Here is a 23,369-nt window from a genome sequence, read left to right as displayed (position 1 = left end):
TCTCCCACCGCCACCCCTGTCCTGGATCCCAGCATCCCTCCCACCGCCACCCCTCTCCTGGATCCCACCATCCCTCCCACCGCCACCCCTCTCCTGGATCCCACCATCCCTCCCAACGCCACCCCTCTCCTGGATCCCACCATCCCTCCCACCGCTACCCCTCTCCTGGATCCCAGGATCCCTCCCACCGCCACCCCTCTCCTGGATCCCACCATCCCTCCCACCGCCATCTCTCCCCTGGATCCCACCATCCCTCTCACTGCCACCCCTCTCCTGGATCCCACCATCCCTCCCACTGCCATCTCGCTCCTGGATCCCACCATCCCTCTCACTGCCACCCCTCTCCTGGATCCCACCATCCCTCCCACCGCCATCTCTCCCCTGGATCCCACCATCCCTCTCACTGCCACCCCTCTCCTGGATCCCACCATCCCTCCCACTGCCATCTCGCTCCTGGATCCCACCATCCCTCTCACTGCCACCCCTCTCCTGGATCCCACCATCCCTCCCACCGCCATCTCTCTCCTGGGTCCCACCATCCCTCTCACTGCCACCCCTCTCCTGGATCCCACCATCCCTCACACTGCCACCCCTTTCCTGGATCCCAGCATCCCTCCCACCGCCATCCCTCTGCTGGATCCCAGCATCCCTCCCACCGCCATCTCGCTCCTGGATCCCACCATCCCTCTCACTGCCACCCCTCTCCTGGATCCCACCATCCCTCCCACCGCCATCTCTCTCCTGGATCCCACCATCCCTCTCACTGCCACCCCTCTCCTGGATCCCACCATCCCTCCCACCGCCATCTCTCTCCTGGATCCCACCATCCCTCACACTGCCACCCCTCTCCTGGATCCCAGCATCCCTCCCACCGCCACCCCTCTCCTGGATCCCACCATCCCTCCCACCGCCATCTCTCCCCTGGATTCCACCATCCCTTTCACTGCCACCCCTCTCCTGGATCCCACCATCCCTCCCACCGCCATCTCGCTCCTGGATCCCACCATCCCTCTCACTGCCACCCCTCTCCTGGATCCCACCATCCCTCCCACCGCCATCTCTCTCCTGGATCCCACCATCCCTCTCACTGCCACCCCTCTCCTGGATCCCACCATCCCTCACACTGCCACCCCTGTCCTGGATCCCAGCATCCCTCCCAACGCCATCCCTCTGCTGGATCCCAGCATCCCTCCCACCGCCATCTCTCTCCTGGATCCCACCATCCCTCACACCGCCACCCCTCTCCTGGTACCCACCATCCCTCCCACCGCCACCCCTCTCCTGGATCCCACCATCCCTCCCACTGCCATCTCTCACCTGGATCCCACCATCCCTCTCACTGCCACCCCTCTCCTGGATCCCACCATCCCTCCCACCGCCATCTCTCTCCTGGATCCCACCAACCCTTTCACTGCCACCCCTCTCCTGGATCCCACCATCCCTCCCACTGCCATCTCTCTCCTGGATCCCACCATCCCTCTCACTGCCACCCCTCTCCTGGATCCCACCATCCCTCACACTGCCACCCCTGTCCTGGATCCCAGCATCCCTCCCACCGCCATCCCTCTGCTGGATCCCAGCATCCCTCCCACCGCCATCTTCCTCCTGGATCCCACCATCCCTCACACCGCCACCCCTCTCCTGGTACCCACCATCCCTCCCACCGCCACCCCTCTCCTGGATCCCACCATCCCTCCCACCGCCATCTCTCCCCTGGATCCCACCATCCCTCTCACTGCCACCCCTCTCCTGGATCCCACCATCCCTCCCACCGCCATCTCTCTCCTGGATCCCACCAACCCTTTCACTGCCACCCCTCTCCTGGATCCCACCATCCCTCCCACTGCCATCTCTCTCCTGGATCCCACCATCCCTCTCACTGCCACCCCTCTCCTGGATCCCACCATCCCTCACACTGCCACCCTTCTGCTGGATCCCAGCATCCCTCCCACCGCCATCCCTCTGCTGGATCCCAGCATCCCTCCCAACGCCATCCCTCTGCTGGATCCCAGCATCCCTCCCACCGCCATCTCTCTCCTGGATCCCACCATCCCTCTCACTGCCACCCCTCTCCTGGATCCCACCATCCCTCCCACTGCCACCCCTGTCCTGGATCCCAGCATCCCTCCCACCGCCATCCCTCTGCTGGATCCCAGCATCCCTCCCACCGCCATCTCTCTCCTGGATCCCACCATCCCTCACACCGCCACCCCTCTCCTGGATCCCACCATCCCTCCCACCGCTACCCCTCTCCTGGATCCCAGCATCCCTCCCACCGCCACCCCTCTCCTGGATCCCACCATCCCTCCCACCGCCATCTCTCCCCTGGATCCTACAATCCCTCTCACTGCCACCCCTCTCCTGGATCCCACCATCCCTCCCACCGCCATCTCTCTCCTGCATCCCACCATCCCTCTCACTGCCACCCCTCTCCTGGATCCCACCATCCCTCCCACCGCCATCTCTCTCCTGAATCCCACCATCCCTCTCACTGCCACCCCTCTCCTGGATCCCAGCATCCCTCCCACCGCCATCTCTCCCCTGGATCCCACCATCCCTCTCACTGCCACCCCTCTCCTGGATCCCACCATCCCTCCCACCGCCATCTCTCTCCTGGATCCCACCATCCCTCTCACTGCCACCCCTCTCCTGGATCCCACCATCCCTCACACTGCCACCCCTGTCCTGGATCCCACCATCCCTCCCACCGCCATCCCTTTGCTGGATCCCAGCATCCCTCCCACCGCCATCTCTCTCCTGGATCCCACCATCCCTCCCACCACTACCCCTCTCCTGGATCCCAGCATCTCTCCCACCGCCACCCCTGTCCTGGATCCCAGCATCCCTCCCACCGCCACCCCTCTCCTGGATCCCACCATCCCTCCCACCGCCACCCCTCTCCTGGATCCCACCATCCCTCCCAACGCCATCTCTCTCCTGGATCCCACCATCCCTCTCACTGCCACCCTTCTCCTGGATCCCACCATCCCTCCCACTGCCACCCCTGTCCTGGATCCCAGCATCCCTCCCACCGCCATCCCTCTGCTGGATCCCAGCATCCCTCCCACCGCCATCTCTCTCCTGGATCCCACCATCCCTCACACCGCCACCCCTCTCCTGGATCCCACCATCCCTCCCACCGCTACCCCTCTCCTGGATCCCAGCATCCCTCCCACCGCCACCCCTCTCCTGGATCCCACCATCCCTCCCACCGCCATCTCTCCCCTGGATCCTACAATCCCTCTCACTGCCACCCCTCTCCTGGATCCCACCATCCCTCCCACCGCCATCTCTCTCCTGCATCCCACCATCCCTCTCACTGCCACCCCTCTCCTGGATCCCACCATCCCTCCCACCGCCATCTCTCTCCTGAATCCCACCATCCCTCTCACTGCCACCCCTCTCCTGGATCCCAGCATCCCTCCCACCGCCATCTCTCCCCTGGATCCCACCATCCCTCTCACTGCCACCCCTCTCCTGGATCCCACCATCCCTCCCACCGCCATCTCTCTCCTGGATCCCACCATCCCTCTCACTGCCACCCCTCTCCTGGATCCCACCATCCCTCACACTGCCACCCCTGTCCTGGATCCCACCATCCCTCCCACCGCCATCCCTTTGCTGGATCCCACCATCCCTCCCACCGCCATCTCTCTCCTGGATCCCACCATCCCTCCCACCACTACCCCTCTCCTGGATCCCAGCATCTCTCCCACCGCCACCCCTGTCCTGGATCCCAGCATCCCTCCCACCGCCACCCCTCTCCTGGATCCCACCATCCCTCCCACCCCCACCCCTCTCCTGGATCCCACCATCCCTCCCAACGCCACCCCTCTCCTGGATCCCACCATCCCTCCCACCGCTACCCCTCTCCTGGATCCCAGGATCCCTCCCACCGCCACCCCTCTCCTGGATCCCACCATCCCTCCCACCGCCATCTCTCCCCTGGATCCCACCATCCCTCTCACTGCCACCCCTCTCCTGGATCCCACCATCCCTCCCACTGCCATCTCGCTCCTGGATCCCTCCATCCCTCTCACTGCCACCCCTCTCCTGGATCCCACCATCCCTCCCACCGCCATCTCTCTCCTGGGTCCCACCATCCCTCTCACTGCCACCCCTCTCCTGGATCCCACCATCCCTCACACTGCCACCCCTGTCCTGGATCCCAGCATCCCTCCCACCGCCATCCCTCTGCTGGATCCCAGCATCCCTCCCACCGCCATCTCGCTCCTGGATCCCACCATCCCTCTCACTGCCACCCCTCTCCTGGATCCCAGCATCCCTCCCACCGCCATCCCTCTGCTGGATCCCAGCATCCCTCCCACCGCCACCCCTCTCCTGGATCCCACCATCCCTCCCACCGCCATCCCTCTCCTGGATCCCACCATCCCTCCCATCACCATCTCTCTCCTGGATCCCACCATCCCTCCCACCGCCATTCCTCTCCTGGATCCCACCATCCCTCCCACCGCCATCCCTCTCCTGGATCCCACCATCCCTCCCACCGCCACCCCTCTCCTGGATCCCACCATCCCTCACACCGCCACCCCTGTCCTGGATCCCACCATCCCTCACACTGCCACCCCTCTCCTGGATCCCACCATCCCTCCCACTGCCATCCCTCTCCTGGATCCCACCATCCCTCACACTGCCACCCCTGTCCTGGATCCCACCATACCTCCCACTGCCACCCCTGTCCTGGATCCCGCCATCCCTCCCACTGCCACCCCTGTCCTGGATCCCACCATCCCTCCCACTGCCACCCCTGTCCTGGATCCCACCATCCCTCTCACTGCCACCCCTCTCCTGGATCCCACCATCCCTCCCACTGCTACCCCTCTCCTGGATCCCACCATCCCTCCCACCGCCATCTCTCCCCTGGATCCTACAATCCCTCTCACTGCCACCGCTCTCCTGGATCCCACCATCCCTCCCACCGCCATCTCTCTCCTGGATCCCACCATCCCTCTCACTGCCACCCCTCTCCTGGATCCCACCATCCCTCCCACCGCCATCTCTCTCCTGGATCCCACCATCCCTCTCACTGCCACCCCTCTCCTGGATCCCACCATCCCTCACACTGCCACCCCTCTGCTGGATCCCAGCATCCCTCCCACCGCCATCCCTCTGCTGGATCCCAGCATCCCTCCCACCGCCACCCCTCTCCTGGATCCCACCATCCCTCCTACCGCCATCCCTCTCCTGGATCCCACCATCCCTCCCACCACCATCTCTCTCCTGGATCCCACCATCCCTCCCACCGCCATTCCTCTCCTGGATCCCACCATCCCTCCCACCGCCATCCCTCTCCTGGATCCCACCATCCCTCCCACCGCCACCCCTCTCCTGGATCCCACCATCCCTCACACCGCCACCCCTGTCCTGGATCCCACCATCCCTCACACTGCCACCCCTCTCCTGGATCCCACCATCCCTCCCACCGCCATCCCTCTCCTGGATCCCACCATCCCTCACACCGCCACCCCTGTCCTGGATCCCACCATCCCTCACACTGCCACCCCTCTCCTGGATCCCACCATCCCTCCCACTGCCATCCCTCTCCTTGATCCCACCATCCCTCACACTGCCACCCCTGTCCTGGATCCCACCATCCCTCCCACTGCCACCCCTGTCCTGGATCCCACCATCCCTCCCACTGCCACCCCTGTCCTGGATCCCACCATCCCTCCCACTGCCACCCCTGTCCTGGATCCCACCATCCCTCTCACTGCCACCCCTCTCCTGGATCCCACCATCCCTCCCACTGCTACCCCTCTCCTGGATCCCACCATCCCTCCCACTGCCATCCCTCTCCTGGATCCCACCATCCCTCCTACTGCCATCCTTCTGCCGTATCCCATCCCTCCCACCGCCATCCCTCTGTCTGATCTCTCCCCCCTCCCATGAGGCAGTGGTGATGGGGGGGAATAGGGATGACATCAGTAGCGGTGGTGGTGGGGATAGGGATGACATCAGGGGCAGTGGACATTGTCATTCCTATCACCACCACCACTGCCACTGATGTCATCCTTATCCCCACCACCACTGCCACTGATGTTATTCCTATCCTTACCACCACTCCCACTGATGTCACCCCTATCCTCATCATTCCCATTGATGTCACCCCTATCCTCATCATTCCCACTGATGTCATCCCTATCCTCATCATTCCCACTGATGTCATCCCTATCCTCAACACCGCCACTGATGTTATCCCTATCCTCAACACCGCCACTGATGTTATCCCTATCCCAGCCACTGCCACTGATGTCATCCCAATCCCCACTATCACTGATGTCATTCCTATTCCCGCTGCCACTGATGTCACCCCTATCCCTACCACCACTGCCACTGCTGTCACCCCTATCCCCACCACCACTGATGTCACCCCTATCCCCACCACCACTCACTGCCACTGATGTCACCCCTATCCCCCGCCACCACTGATGTCACCCCTATCCCCACCACCACTGCCACTGATGTCATCCCAATCCCCACTACCACTGATGTCATCCCAATCCCCACTACCACTGCCACTGATGTCATCCCAATCCCCACTACCACTGCCACTGATATCATCCCAATCCCCACTACCACTGCCACTGATGTCATTCCTATTCCCACTGCCAGTGATGTAACCCCTATCCCCACCACCACTGCCACTGCTGTCACCCCTATCCCCACCACCACTGATGTCACCCCTATCCCCACCACCACTCACTGCCATGGATGTCACCCCTATCCCCACCACCACTGCCACTGATGTCACCCCTATCCCCCACCACCACTGATGTCACCCCTATCCCCACCACCACTGCCACTGCTGTCACCCCTATACCCACCACCACTGATGTCACCCCTATCCCCACCACCACTCACTGCCACTGATGTCACCCCTATCCCCACCACCACTGATGTCACCCCTATCCCCACCACCACTGCCACTGCTGTCACCCCTATCCCCACCACCACTGATGTCACCCCCTATCCCCCACCACCACTGATGTCACCCCTATCCCCCACCACCACTGATGTCACCCCTATCCCCCCACCACCACTGCCACTGATGTCACCACTGATGTCACCCCTATCCTCCCACCACCACTGCCACTGATGTCATCCCAATCCCCACTACCACTGCCACTGATGTCATCCCAATTCCCACTACCACTACCACTGCCACTGATGTCATTCCTATTTCCACTGCTACTGATGTCATCCCTATCCCCACCACCACTGCCACTGATGTCATCCCTATCCTACCACCACTACTGATGTCATCCTATCCCCACTACCACCACTGCTACTGATGTCATCCCTATCCCCACTACCACCACTGCTAGTGATGTCATCTCTATCCCCACTACCACCACTACTGATGTCATCCCTATCCCCACTACCACCAGTTCTACTGATGTCATCCCTATCCCCACTACCACCAGTTCTACTGATGTCATCCCTATCCCCACTACCACCACTGCTACTGATGTCATCCCTATCCCACCAATACCATAAGAAACTACATACACATTTTGGGGGCGCCTGTGAACAAAAACCTTGATTTTACTACACATGTAATATATGACCCTGCACACTGGAATGAGAGCAATAATTATAGGATCATTATTCATGGTTAACTCTGAACTGATGACCTGAATGATCTTTAATAGCTTTGCCTATGGAAAATATAGGGTACTATAGGGTACTATATAAGGTACTAAATGTGTTGCTATTTTCGGGCATGCATAGTCTTAAGGTTTGATTTGTTGGGTATTTATTTACTTGACACAAACTCATCTTTTATATTTTACCCAAAAATTTGGTAATATATTTTTAATGTACCCTAAAATTACCTGTTATCTCTTAGCCTGGGTTTACACTAAACTAAACTTTAGACTGCATCTAAATAGCAACCTGTCCATGCAAACAGATTGCGGAGTGTATGTTAGGTTAACGACACCCCGCAATCGGTTTTCAAAACACAGTGCGATTTGCAGAATCGGATCGCATGGGTGTGCAGGCTAAATATAACTAAAAAAACATAGAGAAACCGGTAGTTGTTCATCATTGGTCATTTTGTTTTAAAAAAAAAAAAAACATGGGCTGCTCAGCCTAAAATGCCCAGGCCTATTTTATGTCCCAGTCCGGGCCTGGTTCCAAGCAGAATACAAAACACTTATTGGCAACACTTATCAGGATAGAGTCATTGATCAGGACATTAACACATACCTGAATACCCACTTTCCATGGGTGGCTACTTTTTATACATTGCAAAAACCCACAAAAATCCTATGTTATCACCTGACCTACCCATTGTGTCCGGCATAGGCTCGCTTACTGAGAACGCCAGTAGGTTTGTGGATTTTTTTTCTTATGCCCCAGGTTACTAGATTACCTTCATATGTCAAAGACACGGTCAATCTATTCAAACAGATTGAGGCATGCTGGTCCTGTTAGATATAACCTTTTTGGGGCTAAACAAAGTACAGGCAGACAGTCTGTTGTTTCACTGAACGCTGCTTTTGTTCGGAGCAGGAACTCTTTTTTTCTTTTATTACTTTTTGAGGCATAGACAAAACATGAACTCACAAATGTAACACTGCCATCTAGTGGTCATACAATGTAATAGGAACACAGCAATGACATACAGTGGTTGTTGCTGATTAAATACAAACCTTGTATGCTAACACCCCCACTCAACAACTACTATCTATGTCAATCCCATTTCTGATCTAAGATTCACAAATCTGGTTCTAGCTAGTGGCTTTGTCAAAGCATCAGCAATCATTTTTTCCGACTCACAATACACAAGTACAATCACTTTCTGATCAACTAAGTCATGAATGTAATGATGTCTGACATCAATGTGCTTGGTTCTTCCATTAATTTTCTCACTTGTTGCAAGCTTAATGCAAGCCTGATTGTCCTCAAATAAGATGGTAGGTTCTGATGTTGCTTCTCCAAGATCCTTGAGTAATTGCTGTAACCACACAACTTCTTGACTGGCATAAGCTGCAGATATGTATTCAGCTTCTGTAGAAGACAGTGCTACTGACATCTGTTTCTTGCTGGACCATGATATAGGACTGTGTCCCAATTTTAATAAGTAACCACTTGTGGATTTGCATGTGCTGTGATCACCTGCCCAATCGGAGTCCACATATCCCACGAGGTTTAAATCACCACTTGCTGACAGTTTCAAATTTAAGTCTTTTGTCTGTTTCAGATATCTCATAACTCTTTTGATCGCATTCCAGTCTCTTTGACGTGGTTTATCAACTCGCCTGCAAAGAAGAGACATGCTGGCTGCAATGTCTGGACGTGTAGTGGTTGCAATGTAGAGAAGTGCCCCCACTGCTTGTCTGTATTGTTCATTGGATGCGAGAAGATTATCTTCTCCTTCTAACTTTGGGTAGACTGTATCCATAGGTGTGCTTGCTCCTTTCGCCTCTGTCATGTTGAATTGCTGAAGAATAGATTCAATTTTTGCACTCTGATTCAACAGGAAACTTCCATCTTTCTCACGCTGGATGTCAATTCCAAGATAATATGTCACTTCACCTAGGTCTTTAGTTTCAAAGTGCTTGTTAAGTACTCCTGTTAACTTTGCAATTTCATTGTTGTTTTTGTGAGCAATGATCAGGTCATCTACATAAATTAGCAGATACATCCACTCAGTGTCTACTTGTTTAGCATATAGGCACGGATCAGCTTTGCTTCTTGTAAATCCTTCATTTAGTAGAACTTGATTAATCTTCAGGTTCCATGCTCGAGCTGATTGTTTAAGGCCATAAAGAGATTTATTCAACTTGCAGACAAGATGCTCTTGTCCCTTTTTTAAATATCCTTCTGGCTGTGACATGTAAATTTCTTCTTCAATATCACCATTAAGAAAAGCTGTCTTAATATCGTGATGTTTCACAATCATTGTACGCATGGCAGCCACTGTCATTAGTGTTCTGAATGTACTTTGTTTAGCAACTGGAGCAAAAGTAGCATCATAGTCCTCACCGAACTTCTGTGAGTAACCTTTAGCAACCAGCCTTGCCTTGTATTGACAGACTTTCCCTTCAGAGTTACATTTGGTTTTAAAAACCCATTTACATCCTATGGCATGTTTACCTTGAGGTAGCTCTGAAAGTGTCCATGTCTGGAGCTCTTTGAGTGATGTCATTTCTTCATCAGCGGCTTTATTCCATACTTGTTTCTCATGCATTGGCAGTTTCTGCATCTCTTTCCATGAACCTGGTTCAGTTTGAACAGCTCTGCGAGCTATGTAAGATAAACGTTCAGCTGGAACACCTTTATTGATTCTGGTTGATTTTCTGACTGAAGGTATTTCTGGTTCAGTTTCAGGTTTTGATTCTTCTGCAGTTATTTCTATTTCTGTATCACTTTCCTTATTTTCTTGAGTGACTGATGTTGATTCTTTCTCAGTTTGAAAAGTTTGAGTCTGTTGTTCAAACTTTGAGCACACAGAACTTTCATCAATAATCACACTTCTGCTGACTGTTACTTTGTTCGTGTCTTCATGTAAAATCCTGTATCCTTTTTGAGATTCACTGTACCCCACAAGTACACCTTCTTTTGCACATGCATCCCATTTTGTACGTTTTTCTTTTGGAATGTGTACATAGGCTTTACTTCCAAAAATTCTGATGTGTCTTAAATCTGGTTTCCTTTTGTTCCACAGTTCATATGGAGTTTTTGTTGTTGCTTTTGCCGGCAAACGATTTTGAAGATAACATGCAGTTGTGATAGCTTCTCCCCAGTATGTAGTTGGCATATCAGCATCAAATAGCATGCTCCTCCCACTTTCACACAGTGTGCGGTTCATTCTCTCTGCAACTCCATTTTGCTCTGGGTTATATGGAACTGTTGTCTGGAACATAATTCCATGCTTCCTGAGAATGGCTTGTGTTTTACCACTTGTATATTCTGAGCCATTATCTGTTCGTAGTACTCTGGGCATTCCGCCAAAAATATTATTTACTTGAGCGAGATACTCTTCTAATTTCTCTGGCACTTCATCCTTATTGTGAAGTAGAAATACTGTGGTATATCTGGAGTAATCATCAATGAAGGTCAGGAAGTACTTTTTCTTTCCTGGAGTCATAGTTTTCATTGGACCACAAAGATCTGAATGTATTAAGTCCAGAGGTTGTTGGGACTTGCTGTTGGTCTGCTTGGGAAAAGGTGTCCTTGCCATTTTTCCTTTAATACAGCTGGTACAAATCATTATGTGATCACATGGATTAATCTTAATACCACTTGCATAGTTATTCTCAACTATTTTCTTTATTGTATCAGAATTTCTGTGCCCCAATCATCTGTGCCAAGTGTGGATGCAGTTTGAATGTTTATCCTCTTTGGCTATTTTAACCATTTCACTGCAGTTCAGCTGATACAGTTCATCTATGATTTTAGCCTTTGCAAGCAAGCAATTCCCTTTTGTTATGATACAACTGTCACCCTGAAATGTGACTACATTGCCTTGGTTAGTGAGTTTTTTTACTGACAAAAGGTTGCTTTCAAGATCTGTCACATACAGAACATTCCTCATATGGATCTTTTTAGTGATATCTGGAGAGATAGGACAGTATAGAAAGCCATCTCCTATTCCCACTGATTTCATAAATTGTCCATTAGCTGTAGTTATCCCTTCTGTTTTGCTTTCATAAAGCTGAGTGAAGAAACTTCGGTCATTTGTCATGTGACTTGTAGCACCGGAGTCCACACACCATGCTTGCACAGAGGTGACGCCATTTTTGGATCCGAATGCATACTCCTTTGTTTCTATGACATTCTTAGCTTGTTGCAATGCACTTTGTAGAATCTGGAAAGCTAGAATGCAAAAACAATCTGCTTTTAGGTGTCCTGGTTTCTTGCACACAAAGCATTCCCGCTTTTCTAGCTGCACGTTACTGTGTTTATTTTTGTCTTTAAAGCTGTCTCTGAACACACACTCACGTTACTCATGCTTTCAGTTTTGCGCTTGTATTCATCCAAAAGCTTGCCTTTAACATATTCCAGTGTCAGATCATCATCTGGACGTGCATCTAGTGCTGTGACAAGTGTCTCATAACTTTCAGGAAGTCCACTTAATAACAGCGCTGCAACATGGAAATCTTTTATCTCTTCTCCAATCCCTCTCAGTCTCTCCACCATCTCTAAGGTCTGTCTCATATAGTCCTGCATGTCCTGGTCTTTCTGTAGCTTAGTCTGATAGAGCTTTCTGATTAAATACAGTTTATTGCTGAGATTAACTCTTTCATGTGCTTTCTGTAACTCTTCCCACATGTCTTTAGCAGTCTGACAGTTACATATATGTATGATTTGATCATCATCTATGCACAGGGAGATTGTGCTCTGTGCTTTCTGATCTCTGTCTAACCACTCCTCTGTGGGCTGTGCAGGTCTTGGTTCATTTATACATTTCCACATACCTTCTCTTATAAGCAGCATTTTCATCTTGAATTTCCAAGATTGGTAGTTCTGATTTGTCAGATTTGCAATGGTGAACTTTGCTGAGGGGATGGCAGCAGCCATTTCTGCTGTTTGTCTTTCTGTTGCTGTCTCCTGCACTCCGTTGCTTTAGCTCACTGTATCTGGCTATATCCAGGGGTAATCTGTATTATATCCTGGGCTTCTGTAACATGTCCTGGGCCCATAACCTGTTAGATATAACCTTTTTGGGGCTAAACAAAGTACAGGCAGACAGTCTGTTGTTTCACTGAACGCTGCTTTTGTTCGGAGCAGGAACTCTTTTTTCTTTTATTACTTTTTGAGGCATAGACAAAACATGAACTCACAAATGTAATACTGCCATCTAGTGGACATACAATGTAATAGGCACACAGCAATGACATACAGTGGTTGTTGCTGATTAAATACAAACCTTGTATGCTAACAGGTCCCTCCTGATGCAGGGCTTTGGAATGGTACACACTTTCCTTATGAAACAGGAACAGACCCAGTGGCCTATCAAAGAGTTCATCCTGAAACTCCTTTGGTATATTTTTATTCATAACTGGTTGGTTTCTAAGGACTGCCATTACCTACAGGTACAAGGCGTGGCCATGGGCACATGTTGTGTGCCAGCCTATGCCAACCGGTACCTGGGGGGATGGGAGCGTGAGATCTTTTCAAATGAGACCATGAGGGAGTTTATTAATCATGCGCTAATATGGTTACGCTATATAGATGATTTATTTATCATCTGGAGAGGGAGCAGCTTACTCCTTGAAATTTTTTTGAGGAGACTCAACATTAACACCTTAATTTAAAATTCACTGTCAACAGTCATCCCAACACCAATACTTTTCTGGATCTTTAGATTTCAAAACATTCTGAAAACTGCCTGATCACAAGTTTGTACCGCAAGGAAACAGCGGGCAATACTATCTTACACGCACACAGCGCTCACCCAGCTGCACTAATTTGAAGCATTCCATACACCCAGTACATGAGACTTAGAAGGAATTGCACTGAACTGTCAGACTTTAAATACCAGGCGAACATGTTACGCCAACGACTGTTACAGAGAGGATTCACAAAATCACTCTTTCGTAAGGCTTACAAGAGAGTCCTCAAACAGACTCGTAACTCACTCCTCTATAAATATAACAGCAAAGAAGATTCCTTCCAATCCAACTGTTAAAATTATTATCAAATTCTCGGGCCAGCAACAACAATAAAGAAATATTCAATCTCACCACTGGCATCAGTTACATGATGATCCTACTCTAAGGAAGTACATCTGTAACCAACCTTAAATTGTGTTCAGACATGCTACATCACTCCGTGACAGACTGACAGCTAGCCACTATGTTCATGCTTTGACAGGAAACATGCAGACAAAAACAAAAGGGGATTTACAGATGTGGACATTGTTCATTCTGTCCATGGATACTTACTGGCTCACGGTTTATCCTTCCAAATGGGGACAAGTTTTTTCCCCAATTTGTGACAGACTGTAGTAACCAAGGCATAGTTTATCTAATGTTATGTAAATGTAAGGCCTTTTATGTTGGGAAGACTATCCGTCAATTTAGGCATAGACTAAACAATCACGTATATTATTCAGCAATTGGTAAAATGCTTACCCTGGTGAGCAGACATCTTGATCTATATCATAAATTCAAAACGTCCATGGTCTCCTTTCTGGTCCTGGAGGTTGTCCCCCAGGATCCTATGGGAGGAGACTGGGACAGAAAAATATTACAAAAGGAAACTCTCTGGATAAAGCGACTCAACGCTACCTATCCACCCGGAATCAATGAGGCACATTCATATAAGCCCTTTCTATGATTTATGCTAGTTCTGTCCTAATTTACAATTAAATGGATTTATTACATAATTCTTGATTCCCATTCCCTTTAACTCAAAAACCCTTAATAGGAGCTTAGACATGTCCACCTATTATGTCTGTCAACTGGGGTGAAGCAATTTTTGGTATAAAAACATTTTTTAGGATTACAGGGCCAATGCCAAGCTTGTGTGTTTCTTTTCAATATGTCACATCTGTTATTTCCATCATTAACTGTCATTAGTTAATGTCTACTCCTTTGAGATGCGTTTTTACACATCTTGCAGTTTTTCAGTATTATTTGTTATTTGTTTTGTTTTTGTTTGTTTATTTATTATGCTGCGTCTGGGTGCCCTGTACTGGACTGGCTACTTGGGCTTTTGGGGGTTTGATGTGCGGCCGGGTAGCCACTGCTTTCCTGTCAGTGCCTCCTTGGTAACTGCCAGTGAACATGCAGTGTTTGGAGGCAACACCAAAGGGCGTTCTTCCCTGGTGACGCCTTCTCTTGGGATCCGCCATTAATTCCTTTCTCTGCCCAGTAGCGGTGACTATGTCAATGGTCATCTGCGCATGCACATGGGGTTACGGAGCCTGTGTGGTCCCGTCCGGCTGGGTCAGGTAACGCCGGCGCCGTCATGGTGCTGATGCCCTGATTGGGACACGCATATAAGGCTTCTAGGAAGCCTTATATCGTGTCAGATGCCTCCATCACCAGCTGCTGTTACCTTGCTGTCGGACCAATTACAGGTATTTACACATTTCTTATTCCACACTTGCAATGTTTTTGCTGGGCTATGTTTGGTTTGCTGTATATACACTCACTGAGAAAACTGTATCTGTGTTCTAAATTTGGTCCTACAGATTATTAGACCTCTTGAACTTCCAGGCCAAAAGAGTATCAATCATCTGTATTGGGTTCTCTTAACAACATGTTACCAATTCTTTGCTATATGGTGAACGAGCTTTCTGTCCATCCTTCAAAGCAATGATTTACCAATGAATATATTACTTTTTCCATTGAAAGCAGCATTACTTTATGGTTAAGGTGAGACCCCGGCCACTTTTCCTTACATAGTTACATACTGTAGTTACATAGGTACATAATAGTTGAGGTTGAATAAGAACAATAATCCATCCAGTTCAACCTGTGTAGGTGTGTGTGGACGTATTCATTTCCCATACCCCTGAATGTTTTGATCTTTGAGATGTATGTCCAAGAGTCTTTTAAAAGTAGCCATACTCCCTGCAGTTACCACCATTTGTGGAAGAGAGTTCCACAATCTTATAGCCTTTACTGTAAAGATAAAACCCTGCATAGCCTGAGGTTAAACCGCTTCTCCTCTAATCGCATTGTGTGGCCACGTGTCCTCTTACATTCCTTGCGACTGAATAGTTTTTTTTCTATTCTGAGATCACCATTGAGGTATTTTTAAATCGCTATCATGTCCCCTCTCAGGCATCTCTTCTCCAGGGAAAATAAATAAAGCGATTGTAAGCGCTCCTCATAATTAAGGTCTTCCAATCCCCTAATTAGTTTAGTTGTCCTTCTCTGGACTCTCTCCAACACATCCTTTCTGAGGATTGGCGACCAGAACTTAACAGAATACTCCAGATGTGGCCGGATTATAAAGTGGTAGGATTATAGTTTTATCTCTGGAATATATCCTCTTCCTTATGCATGCTAATATTCTACCAACTTTGGCAGCTGCAGCTTGACATTGCCTGCTATTGCTTAATCTATCTTCTACCAAGACTCCCAGATCTTTCTCCATTCTTGATTCCCCCAGAGGTTCCCCCCATAAAGTGTATTTTGCTTTTATGTTTGTAGTCCCCAAATGCAATACCTTACACTTCTCCACATTTAACCTCATTTGCCATGTCGTTGCACACTCTGTTATTTTGTTTGACAACAACATCATCAGCAGTAATCAGCACGGGTTTACAAATGGGCGTTCTTGTCAAACCAATCTCCTAACATTCTACGAGGAGGTGAGCTGTGAGCTAGATAGGGGCATACCAGTGGATGTGGTGTACTTGGATTTCGCTAAGGCGTTTGATACAGTTCCCCACAAGCGCTTAATTTATAAAATAAGGTCTGCAGGTATCGACCGCAGGGTTTGCTCTTGGATACGGAACTGGCTAAAAGGGCGTGTCCAAAGGGTAGTAATAAACAGCGCATACTCAGACTGGTCTGAGGTTGTAAGGGGGGTGGGCCCAACCTTGTTCAATTTATTCATAAACAGCATTGAGGACGGGATCAGTAGTTCTATATCAGTTTTTGCAGATGACACTAAATTGGCCAGGGCAATAACTGCACAGCATGAAGCAGATATCCTACAGAATGACCTAGACAAAATAACGGAGTGGGCAACGACATGGCAAATGAGGTTTAATGTGGAGAAGTGTAAGGTTTTGCACTTGGGGACTAAAAACAAAAAGCACAATACACGTTAGGGGGGAACACTTGGGAGAATCAAAAATGGAGAAGGATCTGGGAGTCTTGGTGGATGATAGATTAGGCAATAGCATGCAATGCCAAGCGGCAGCTGCCAAAGCCAGTAGAATATTAGCATGCATAAAGAAAGGGATGTATTTCAGAGATAAGACTATAATCCTTCACTTTATAAAACTCTGGTCCGACCGCATCTGGAGTATTCTGTCCAGTTCTGGTCGCCAGTCCTCAGGAAGGATGTGTTGGAGCTGGAGAGAGTCCAGAGAAGGGCAACTAAACTGATTAGGGGATTGGGGGACCTTAATTATGAAGAGCGTCTGCAATCACTCGATTTATTCTCCCTGGAGAAGAGACGCCTGAGGGGGGACATGATAACAATTTATAAATATCTCAATGGGGAAATAAGCTTAGAAAAAAAGCTGTTCAGTCGAAGGGATTCCATGAGGACAAGGGGGCATACAATGCGATTAGTGGAGAAGCGTTTTAAGCTCAGGCAACGTGGGGGGTTCTTTACTGTTAGGGCTACAAGAGTATGGAATTCTCTACCACAAGAAGTGGTCAATGCAGGAAGTATGGTGGCTTTGAAAAGACACTTAGACGTACATCTCAAGGATCAGGACATTCAGGGCTATGTGAGATGATTACAGCCACACACACCTACACAGGTTGAACTGGATGGACTATTGTCTTTATTCAACCTCAGCTACTATGTAACTATGTAACTACATCATGATGTGAAGTTATTACCCTGCTTAATTTTGTGTCATCTGCAAAAACTGAGATTGAGCTAACAATCCCATCCTCAATGCTATTTATGAATAAATTTAACAAAATTGGTCCCAGGACTGAGCTTTGGGGGACCCCACTTACCACTACAGACCAGTGTGAGTAAGCGTTATTTATTACCACCCTTTGGACACGCCCTTTTAACCAGTTTTCTATCCAAGAGCAAACCTTGTAGTCTATGCCTGCAGACCTTAGTTTGTAAATTAAGCGTTTGTGGGGAACTGTATCAAATGCCTTAGCAAAATCCAGATACACCACATCCACAGGTCTCCCCCTATCTAGCTCACCTCCTCGTAGAATGTTAACAGATTGGTTCGACAAGAATGTCCTTTTGTAAACCTGTGCTGATTACTGCTGATGATACTGTTGACTTTAGCAAATTCTTGGATATAGTCCCTTATCATCCCTTCCAGTAATTTACATACTATTGACATCAGGCTGACCTTCTCCTTTTCCTTTCTTACCCATCCATCCCTTTCACAACCTCCATCCACTCCCTTCCTCCCCCCTTCCCCCTCATTTTTCCTTGTTCCATGGTCCCTTTCTGCACACTGCAGTCCACTATTCCCCCTCCCTCACACTGCAGTCCACTAATCACAGGCAGTGAGACATTTCCCAAACTGTGCAGCTGCGGATCAGGAAATGTCTCACTGCCTGTAATTAGTGGACTGCAGTTCCTGGCGGAATACGGCACGTACAAACTCAAACATGCCCAAGCCCATCTCTAGCAGGCACAATTACCAAAACTTTTGATGCTGCGCCCTGGTGGCATTCTAAAGGATGCCTCAGACACCCTTTATGAATTCCCTGGTATGTATTCCTCATTATAAAACACTAGACATTAAGCCCGTTAAATTAACGGGCGCTAGAATGTATGTATATATGTATGTATATATATATGTGTGTGTGTATATATATATATATATATATATATATATATATATATATATATATATATATACATATAAATCTATATTAATAAAATGAAAGTGTCTCTGTGTCCGTCACTGTGTCCGTGGAAATGCGCTACTGCGCATGTGCCGCACGAACAGCCGTTGGGACGCAGAGAGACTTCGGGCGGCCGGCCGGCTCTGGGTGGGCATGTTAGACAGGAGCGGATCCCCGCCCACTTCACTTCCTCCTCAGAAGAGCGCGGCTCCGGAGGAAGAGTCCTGTCGGATGATGCCTCAAAGGCATTATCCGACATGACAGAGGCATCATCCGACAGGCCTCTTTCTCCGGAGCCGTGGGGGGAGCCAGCATGCACACAGCGAAAAAAGCAACAACAACAGCAGCAGAAGGTACATCATAGCGAGCAGTCTCTCCGATCTGTCCCGGCTCCTCCGATCACCTCCCCGCCATAAGTTCCAGCAAGTCACCGGAGTCCACTAAACTTCCCACACACCTGCGGTAAATCCACACTGACAGCCCCGGGATCTCACCGATCACACACCGCGCTCCCAGCGCTGCACTCTGCTACGATACATGCCGACCTCATGAATATTTATAGAGGGACCAGACAGGCCCGCCCCCCGAGCAATCCGATTATCCCCCCTGGAGGGAGGCAGTGAAAATTTGGTGTGCGTATATATATATATATATATATATATATATATGCATGTATGTATGTATGTGTATATATACATACATACATACATACATACATGTGTGTGTGTGTATGTGTATATGTATATATATATATACGTGTGTATATATATATATATATATATATATATATATGTGTACACACATGTAGATATATATATATATATATATATATATATATATATATATATATATATATATATATATATATATATATATGTGTGTACACACATGTAGATATATATATATATATATATATATATATATATATCTACATGTGTGTGTGTGTGTATATATATATATATATATATATATTTATACATATATACACACACACCACATTTTCAACTGCCGCCTCCCTCCAGGGGGGATAATCGGATTGGTCGGGGGCGGGCCTGTCCGCTCCCTCTATAAATATTCATTAGGTCGGCATGTATCGTAGCAGAGTGCAGTGCTGGGAGTGCGGTGTGTGATCGGTGAGATCCCGGGGCTGTCAGTGTGGATTTACTGCAGGTGTGTGGGAAGTTTGGTGGACTCCGGTGACTTGCTGGAACTTATGGCGGGGAGGTGATCAGAGGAGCCGGGACAGATCGGAGAGACTGCTCGCTATGATGTACCTTCTGCTGTCGGATGATGCCTCTGTCATGTCGGATAATGCCTTCGAGGCATCATCCGACAGGCCTCTTCCTCCGGAGCCGCACTCTTCTGAGGAGGAAATGAAGTGGGCGGGGATCCGCTCCTGTCTAACACGCCCACCCAGCGCCGGCCGCCCGCCCGAAGTCTCTCTGCGTTAGGCTGTTTGTGCGGCACATGCGCAGTAGCGCATTTCCACGGACACAGGGACGGACGCAGGGACACTTCCATTTTATGAGCTTATTATTGAGCTGGACTCCATTTACATACACTTTAACCACTCACTTGAAAGTTCTAAATCTTACCTCATGAAACGTTATGTAAGGTTTATTCATATTTATAATGTGCATATTTCCAATAACAGGCAAACATGGTGGTCCAGGAGGATAATTTGGATGAACTTTTTTCTTCCGACTGGATGAAAAAATTGCCAGAAAAACACAGGTGATAACGGAGAGGACAAATGTAACTGGGTCAGTTAAATACATGTCTGCAGCAAAACCTAGAGACAAAAATAGAAATGAAAGTCATACAATGAACTGATCAAAAGCAAATCAAGGAAGCTGGGAAGATGTGCTTTGTATCAGTTACAGTAGTGGACATGTTCCTTGGCACACCTGCTGTACAAATTATGAGCTTCTGTATTATACCTGCTGTAAAAATATGAGTTATGATGCCCAATTATTTGATAGGCGAATACAATGTCATTTTTTTCCTAATTTGTTTTTGTTTGCAAATCTTATTTTTTACATTCTGACTCATGACTCATCGGTTGTGAAGGACGCAGCAGGTGGCTTCCCGGCCCACTCCTTAGCAACCAGCTATACACAGTTTGTTTAAAGAGAAAAAAAAAACACAAAACACAAAATACATGAAAACTGCATGCAAAAACGAATCAAAAACACGGGTTTAAAAATGCCAAACGCGCTGGAAAAGCACATCAAGCGCAGCCACATAGATGTGAACCTAGACTTATTGAGGAACCCTAGAGTTATTGGTCTCTTTAGGGTGTGATGACCCCTTCTTCAGGGCTTCAGGCTTGGAACTGTATCTTAGTGCATTGTAATTGTTCAGCGTGGAACCAGGATGGGATTCCTTGGGAGAAGTGGGGATTTTTTGCTGTTATTGTGGATTCATTTCAAACCTTTAAACACATTGGTTATGTTCTATACAATAGAAAATAATTCATCGCTCATCACTTACTGCCACAGTCTACTGATATAGCATTTTAGGAGCACACAATTTGGTTGTAATATTGTTCCTTTAAAAAAACTCTTACAAACAAATACATGTACTTTAAAGTATATTTAAGCCAAAGGGTTAAAAACCATGCTTTTTTTGGTATGTGCCCTAATGGGGAAATTTCTCCTCACTTCCTTTCTTATAGACACAACAGGAAGTGAGGTGAAATCTCTCCTAACTGGGAATAAATCCCCTCTCAGGCAGCTGCCAATAGGTGAACAAAAGGAAAAAAGAGGGTTGGGGAACCGTGAGAATACAAACACAAGTCAGTTGGTGGCTGGGGGAGTGGGTAACAAAGGGCATCATAGGCATGTGTTCTTATTAAAAGATATAGATTCATTAGGCACGTATGCCTTAAAAGTGCAAATTCAAGACAAAAACAAAAAGGCGGTGAACCATGGTGTTACAAGGAGACCTATTGTTTCGGCAGTAGGTGGCCCATTAGAAAGGACAGGCAAATTTGTCGATGCTCTTATCAAGGAGCTAGTGACTGCCCTCCCATCCTTTGTACAGGATACTAGGGATGTACTCCGTAGACTCTCTTTGACCTCTACCCCCTCGGATATACTCTTGGTGGGTATTGACGTTGAGAGTCTCTATACATCTATTCCACATGAATGGGGTTTGAGGGCAGTCACACACTTCTTGGAGAGCAAATTTCCTGAACTCGGCGCCCACAATGAATTTGTGACGGAACTCCTGGATTTCCTCTTGGGTCATAATTTCTTTCAATTCATGAATGGGTACTATTAGCAGATCAGGGGTACATCGATGGGGACACCGTGGGCTCCGGCCTACGCGTGCCTCCATCTTGGCCTCTGGGAGGAGCAGGTTGTCTATCCATCCTCAATGTACCTCAGCCACTCCCACATGTGGCTGAGGTACATTGATGATATCCTGCTCCTCTGGAGGGGTACACCTGCTGAATTGGACCAATTCATGGGCGATCTAAATCAGAATGATCGCAATATAAGGTTAACTTACACGGCCAGTACCAATTATCTCCCTTTCCTCGATCTTCTTATCTCTGTAGATAATGGGGGAATTAGGACCAAAACCTATCGGAAGGACACGGCGGCCAACACCCTTTTGGCCGCAAGTAGTCATCATCCAAAACACCTGGTGAATAGTATACCGGTCGGACAGTTCTTACGCCTCCAAAGTAACTGTTCAGAACCGGTTGATTACCAGGAAGAGGCAAAACAACTGCACCAAAGATTCAGGGAGAGGGGCTACTCCCATGGTACGATTAAGAAAGCACGAAAAAGAGCAGCGTTAAGACCAAGATCCACCTTACTTGGTGACCAACAAGAACTTACCCCACATGTGACGGCTGTTGGTGATAAATACCCTCGTATTATTACCCAGTACGGCACACAATGGGAAGAAGTCAGGACAATCTTAACCAAACACTGGCAGGTCCTGACGGTATCCCCTCTCATTGAAAAATTGGTAGGTCCTAGGCCCCTACTTACAGCTAAAAGGGCAAGAAATTTAAAAGATACGCTCTGCCATTCAGAGTTTGTCAGGTCACGAGATGACGATAACTGGTTGACTTCCCTACCACGTTTAAAAGGAATGTTTCCATGTGGTCACTGTCAGATATGCAAATTGGTCATAAAGTCAAAAACATTTAAAAGCTGTAATGGGCAAAAAGATTTTACCATTAATGACTTTATTAATTGCCAAACAGAGAGAGTTGTATACGAGATAGTATGTCCCTGTCAAAAATCATATATTGGCAAGACCAAACATCAACTCAAAACACGCATCCTTGAACATGTCGCTGACATTAAAAAGAGGGTAGACAAAAGAACGGTACCCCTCCATTTCATAGAACACCATGATGCCAATCCCGAGGGGCTTAGAGTCAGGGGGATTTATGCCCTTAAATTGCCTGCAAGGAGGGGAGATTTTGACAGGATCCTCCTCCAGAAGGAAAAAATGTGGATTTATAAGATGGGATCCCTATCACCTGTGGGACTCAATGTGGAATTTAGCCTACAGCCCTTCTTGAACCCCTGAACCTGTGGCCCCCTGTGACTGGCATCGTGGTGTTCTTTGGCACTTTCCCCTCCTATTTAGCCAACCGTGTCCCGCTCTACATTTAGCTAAGACATTGTTATCTGTATGATGTTCTACATGTTGATTCTAGGGTTAATTTTATCTGCCACAGGTCCTTGACATTAAATTGCATCCAAAAATAGGGAACAAGTGGGTAAAAAATTTTTAAGGATGGTATAGAATGAGGAGGGAAGGTCCCTGCAATATAGACCATGATTGAACATTGATTATCATTTTATTAATGATGGTTACATCTTCTACCAATATTGGACCTTA

General features: G+C 48.4%; 1 protein-coding gene and 1 pseudogene across 2 annotated transcripts in view; both read right to left on the bottom strand.

Annotated features, from left to right (window-relative positions):
- LOC309549029 (cytochrome P450 2K4-like) overlaps positions 1-23,369 on the bottom strand; it is a 127,284-nt gene that overhangs the window by 91,159 nt on the left and 12,756 nt on the right. Inside the window, exon 2 of the mRNA XM_082248970.1 lies at positions 20,093-20,289. Within this exon, the coding sequence (XP_082105096.1) occupies positions 20,093-20,275 (183 nt within the window). The 5' untranslated portion in view covers positions 20,276-20,289. The remainder of the gene's footprint in view (positions 1-20,092; positions 20,290-23,369) is intronic.
- LOC309549028 lies at positions 8,836-9,460 on the bottom strand (annotated as a pseudogene). The gene has a single exon. The product of its transcript is annotated as an uncharacterized misc_RNA (transcript).

This window comes from Pelophylax lessonae (assembly GCF_965119305.1).
Source record: "Pelophylax lessonae genome assembly, chromosome: 3".
Classification (NCBI taxonomy): Eukaryota; Metazoa; Chordata; class Amphibia; order Anura; family Ranidae; genus Pelophylax; species Pelophylax lessonae.
The sequence above is the reverse complement of the archived record's forward strand: the minus strand, read 5'-3'. Positions and strand labels throughout refer to the sequence as shown.